Source organism: Triticum dicoccoides, chromosome 4B, assembly GCF_002162155.2.
Source record: "Triticum dicoccoides isolate Atlit2015 ecotype Zavitan chromosome 4B, WEW_v2.0, whole genome shotgun sequence".
Classification (NCBI taxonomy): Eukaryota; Viridiplantae; Streptophyta; class Magnoliopsida; order Poales; family Poaceae; genus Triticum; species Triticum dicoccoides.
In genome coordinates this window covers 287,167,722-287,173,485 of record NC_041387.1, presented here as the reverse complement: position 1 = coordinate 287,173,485, position 5,764 = coordinate 287,167,722, and the positions used below count along the sequence as shown (strand labels likewise).

At 47.6% G+C, this 5,764-nt stretch overlaps 2 protein-coding genes across 3 annotated transcripts in view; one reads left to right on the top strand and one right to left on the bottom strand.

The window, feature by feature from the left end:
* Positions 1–559: 559 nt before the first annotated feature.
* LOC119292653 (ethylene-responsive transcription factor 13-like) lies at positions 560–1,141 on the bottom strand. The gene has a single exon (XM_037571416.1). The coding sequence runs from the start codon at positions 1,139–1,141 to the stop codon at positions 560–562; it is 582 nt and encodes a 193-aa protein (XP_037427313.1).
* Positions 1,142–1,518: 377 nt separating this feature from the next.
* The window catches only part of LOC119295985 (inositol monophosphatase 3-like), a 49,068-nt gene continuing 44,822 nt past the window's right edge, over positions 1,519–5,764 (top strand). The window contains exons 1-3 of one of the 2 annotated variants that reach the window (XM_037574408.1): positions 1,519–1,716; positions 1,849–1,899; positions 2,025–2,212. In XM_037574408.1, the coding sequence (XP_037430305.1) occupies positions 1,660–1,716; positions 1,849–1,899; positions 2,025–2,212 (296 nt within the window). In that variant the 5' untranslated portion in view covers positions 1,519–1,659. The remainder of the gene's footprint in view (positions 1,717–1,848; positions 1,900–2,024; positions 2,213–5,764) is intronic. The other variant, XM_037574407.1, reaches the window with a different exon arrangement.

The window sequence follows — 5,764 nt, the reverse complement described above, 5'->3', positions numbered from 1 at the left end:
GGGGGGGGGGGCAGAGGGAGAGGGAGGCAGGAGCGGCCGGGCGAAAATGTCCCTCCCGCAAAATCTCGCAAACGATAGGGGTCGTGCTCGAGTCGGCCTCTCGCCCCGTGAATCTAAAGGTTGGGGGCAAAGTTTTTCCGCGCCCCGTAATTTTTTTTTTCAGTTCGCGACCCGATACGGTTTCTGGTCTGACCATTTTTTTCGCGCGGAACTGTAAATGAACGGTTATTTTGTGGGTTGGCGCGTTCTAAGAGCATCTACAACAGCCGCGCAACGCGCGGCTCGCTAAAAACTAGTTTGCGGCGCGCCCATCGCCAGGTTTGGCGCTGCGCGCAGCGCTGGCTCCAGCAGGTGCGCTAAAATGCAGCGTGCGCGCTCTCACACAAACACTTTGCATACATATTTTGTTCATAGAAAACTATACATAGTTCTCATTAGATAAAAAACGATGCAATGATATTTTACATAGTTCATAGTATAGATAGATAAAGAACTATAGTGTAACTAGATAAAAAAATTAGGGTGCAACTAGATAAATAAACTACGGTGAAAATAGAACCTACTCCCAGTCGTCGTCGTCCTCCTCCTCATCATCCTCGGTGGTGTTGTCCGAGGTATCGAGCCAGATGTCTTCCCAACGGTCATCGTCGGGGGAGAAGATCGACGTCCCGCCTGGCTCGACGATATCGCACTGCGACATGGCCAGTGCCTTGCGCCGGCGTCTGTCGGCACGCTCCGCGCGGCGCCTTGCCATCCTCTCCGTCCAGAAGGCGTTCTCGGTGGCGACGTCCTCCGGGTGGCGCCGACGCCACTCCACCATGGCTCGCTCGTCCTCCTCTACGACGAGGAGGCGGCGTTGCAGCGGACGGTGGTCCTCACGGTCCAGCTCTGTAATCACACGAGGCGGAGGGGCGACGCGCTGTGCCTGCTCGCGCGTGTAGACGTTGTGAAAGTTCAATTGCACGCGAGGCCTCTCTAGGCGCCACGCCGCCGCGTCGTACGCGCGGGCGGCCTCGTGCGCGATCTCGATCGTGCCGAGGGCGAGGCGGACGTCATCGGACCGGATCTCGGCGTAGTAGGCGCCGGAGGGGCGCCGACAAACGCCGCGGTAGCTAGATGATCCTCGGTGGCGCGGCGGCATGGTGGAGCGGTGGTGACGGGGCGCTGAAGTGGCGAGGAAGCGAGAAAATGCACTCGTGGCAGTGTGATGAAGCGTGTGACAAGCACCGCATTTTATCGGCGTGCCAAATCTACCGACAGACAGCTTTCTCCCCCCCGCGCAGACGTTTACCCCACGCGCGTTTCTCGCTGCCGCTAGAGCGCGCGAAAACTTGCCGCACGCGCTAAATGGGCATTTTATCGCGCGCGCGTTTTTGGCGCGGCTGTTGGAGATGCTCTAAGGGGCCTACTAGAGTTGTTCTTAGGTGGATCAACGTAGACAATTGTTTGACAGGGAAGCGGGAGGGGAGGGTGGAGTCGATGTTCTGATGCATCCAACGTGAATGATTGGTTCAACGGGACCACAGATATTGGCGTCCAAAGAAAAGGCTACACACCGTGAGCGCTCCTTCACCTTGGGCGCACCACCCAGCCGAGCGTTCCTGTACAGGTAACATCAAATTCCCTCTTCGTAGTCTGGAGGCGGGAGATTCGGAAGCCATGGCGGAGGAGCAGTTCCTGGCCGCAGCTGTGGGCGCCGCCAAGAGCGCCGGCGAGGTAATCCTCCTATACCATGAACTCGATCCGTCCCTCCATCCTCCTGCCGCAACTGTTTCTCAGGCCCACTGCTCGTGATGGATTCGCGATTTCCTGTTCGCTCATTCTGGGACCGATTTGTACCCTATGCAGATTATCCGCAAGAGCTTTTACCTAAGCAAGAAAGTGGAGCACAAGGGCCAGGTCTTTCCTCTCGCCTCTTTCTTTCCCCCACGCTGCCACGCATCTTGCCTCCTTTTGATGCCGCTGTCTGCCTTGATTGGATTGCGATCTAGTCGTCATGGTGCTATGGATTGTTGCTGCTGCAGGTGGATTTGGTGACGGAGACGGACAAGGCATGCGAGGATCTCATCTTCAACCACCTCCGGATGCTCTACCCGGACCACAAGTTCATCGGCGAGGAGACGTCTGCAGCCCTCGGCTCCACCGATGACCTCACCTACGACCCCACCTGGATAGTCGACCCCCTCGATGGCACCACCAACTTCGTTCATGGGTAACGACGATGTTCTAGTATGCACACTCTGTTGTGGACCCTTGTTTTCTTGCTTTTCTTAGAACAGAAGGCGCAAGGAGCGCTTGGCCTTATAGTACTACTAGTTGACCCGTTGCGCCAAATGGCGCAGAGACCTGCTAAAGATATGTTGTCGATGAACATAATTTCATGCTGCAAGAACCTTCAACTAAAGCCATGTTCCGATGAAAATAGTTTCCTTTACTAAGGACATGCCATGTATATATACAGTCGGTTTAGTTGTGGTCTGCTAAATCCATATGCGCTTGAAAAAAAACATGGTTTAATTTGCAGAGCCTCTCTTTTTGTGCGATTCAAACACATTTCCAGAGTTTTTATTTCTTAGTACATGTTGTCTAAAGTAACATTTGCCCACAGAGAGAGAAGCATACCCCTCTCTCATTATGATTATTATTAAAAGGCTATGTTTTTAAGGCGGTAAGGCGAGGCGAGGCGCTGGGGGGGCGCCTCACTGCCTAAGCGCTGAGGCATAAGGCGAGGCGACGCCTTAGAGACTTGTAAGCAACAGAATTAAGTAGAATTTGGTAGGCATTAAGCAACTAGGCATACAGCCATACACACCTTGCAACTGATTGTTGTAGAGCCCCCATCCTCTTTGCACTTGCTTTTCTCCCCAACAGAATTCTGCATCAACATGAAGTCATGAACAAATATGTTAGAATAATGTATCACTTACCAGTGCACATTCCACAAAAAATAGAAATAAAAGTGAGGCAGCGAACAAAAGTGGAAAGAAAGATAGCAAGTATGAGTGCAACTGCAATCTGCAATGCATGGCATATTACATAACCATTAACCAATTCAAATGACACAAGTCCAGTAGTCCACATAAGACAAACAGAATAATAGATAATTCCAGCATAGCAAAAGGGATAAAGGTGGCCAGCTCAGCTCTCTCATGTCTCTCCACTCTCAAAGTCTCAATCAAAAGTCATCATCATCAAACTCATTGGCATTGGTGTTGTCTTCACCATCTTGGTCAACATTAGTTGGCTCTTGATTGTCATTGCTCACATCATCATCATCCTCAACGTAGTCTGAATCCTCCCCCTCCGCATTGGGCATACTGTTGCTCTTGCTTGTTGTTGCTGTACTGCAGAGGAGGAGGAGCTGCTGGACAGGAGGATGAGGAGGAGCTGCTGGACAGGAGGAGGAGGAGGAGCTGCTGGAGAGGAGGAACCGTTGGAGAGGAGGGGGAGGAGCTGCTGGAGAGGAGGAGGAACCAGATCTGCTGGAGAGGAGCCACTGAAGAGAAGGAGGGGGAGGAGTGTGTGGATTGGGGGCTGTTTCTCTCTCTCTTTCTCCCCTCTTACCTGTTGGCGCCAACATGATTCCAGTTTCCCGCCAAAACTCTGTTTCCCGCCTAAAACAGCTCCCCTGCCTGCCTGGCAAGCTAAGGCGTCCAAAATGGACTAAGGCAACGCCTCGGACGCCTAGGCAGACGCCTCGGACGCCTTATAGCTTAAGGCGGACGCCTTAGACACCCACCTAAGGCGAGGTGGACGCCTTGCCCTCGCAGGGCGCCCTGACGCCTAAGCGTCGCCTAGGCGTCGGCGACGCCTTAGGGACGCCTTGAAAACAGAGTTAAAAGGTATTAAATTTGAAATAAACAATTTCATTTACTTGAAGCACTTGAAGAAAGAGAACTTAGACATACTTTTACACAATGCTCATTTAACCTGTGAAGGACTACGCAATGCTCATTTAACCTGTGAAGGACAAAAATATTCCATCGTCTCTGAATGATGAACTAAACTAAATAAGAAATATATGCAGTATATTCATTCAAAGTAGAAAAGGGATCTTACATCAAATAAGGCATTACAACAAACATGGTGTTATCTTAGTAAAAGAAATTACATTATTAGAAGAGAAAAGGGAAGAAAACCAAACATTGAGATTGAGATTAATACATCCAGGAGGAGGTCGTAGACATCACTTGATCATTTTGCGGCCTGGGGAGCAAGGATCCATGGTTTTTATATGCCTTGTCCAGCTGCTGGAGTAGATGACATGGAAACGTCGTCTCTACCATCTCGATAGCTTAGACCCAGGGAGCCAGATGTTCATCTCGGCCCTCCCCAGCTTCCATCAATGGATTTTTATAGTCGGGGTTAAAGATTGAGAGGCCCTATGCATGTTCAAATATGCGAGTAGCATATACAATACAAATCAAGAAAAAGAAAAGAGAAGACCACAAACATTACAAAAACACAATTTTGACAAATTATCTCTATTGTAAAATTGAGGGAGTAACTCATTATTCGAGAGAACTGGTCGTACATGAAGCATCAAGAACACACGTGCAAAAATCTAATTCTAACTGAATTTAGCTTTCAGTTGGCATTTCCTCAAACAGTCAAGTGCACCTATTATTATTTGGCTGACAAAAATATGAACACCAAACATGCCATCATCGTTAAGCAATTCAAGGATGTCTATGAATCGAACATGAAATATTTGGAGCATGGAATAAAAAACAGCACACTGTCTTCTGGCGTAGATGCACAATAGATGCACTCCTTTGAATAGAGATCAATTTTCAGCTAAAACAATAGATGCACTCTTTCAAATATGCACCATAGTAGGTCCTACAAAAATCACGAGAAATTAGAGGATGCAACTTGACTGCCTTCTTTATCATTTGGTGGACAAAAGAAGCTAGAAAAATTGTGATGAACCACCAATCCCTGTTAAAAGTAACTATCATTCCCCTATGATATATGGATATATCAATCAAGAGAGAGGGGGGGTGTTATCCCAGGAAACACTTTGCAAACATAAGGTTGCCTCATTTCTGAAAAACACAAATCCACCCTAAATTTTCACATGAATAAAATGTAGATTTTCTCTTCTATCAAGATATTACATGTCTCGTATCTTCTTGTAGGAACTGCTACCATCATTTGCTTGTTCTCACAAAGAATTCAATCCATAGTATGCCAAGAAGCTATGAAAAAATTGTAATTTCTTCAAAGAATATAATACATTGCAGAAATAAAATACTCTATCAGAGAGTTGGCAGGCGAGGTAGTAGGGACAAGAAGAGCAAGAACTAACTTTGAGAGGAGATGGGCAGACTCCTGCGTCGTGCCCTGGCTGACCCCTACGCTTACGCCATGCCTCCTGTATCCTTTCCTCATTCCTCTGTGCTGTGATAGAAATTCAGAATGGCAAATAAAAGTATTCTTAGATTGCAGCCTTAATTTCTTATCCTTTAGTAGATGCACATTTGATTCTATTCTTAGATTGCAGCCTTAATTTCTTATCCTTTAGTAGACGCACATTTGATTCTGAAGGAAGAAGATGGGAAATATGCATATAGCAAGAAATAGTAAAAAGATGTTCTTTCAAACTTGCATGGCTATTTGTTTTTTCTGTAAACATGCCAATCTACTGCCATCTCACTGGCCTTAATTTCTTACCTTTTCATAGATGCAAATTTGATTTTGAGCAAGTAGAGAAGCAATATACGATAGCATACATCAAGAAAGAGTAGAAGAATGTTCTTTT

What these genes read in the sequence shown, in the direction of transcription:
- LOC119292653 (XM_037571416.1), bottom strand. Translation starts at nt 1,141, where the DNA reads ATGCCGCCGCGCCACCGAGGATCATCTAGCTACCGCGGCGTTTGTCGG.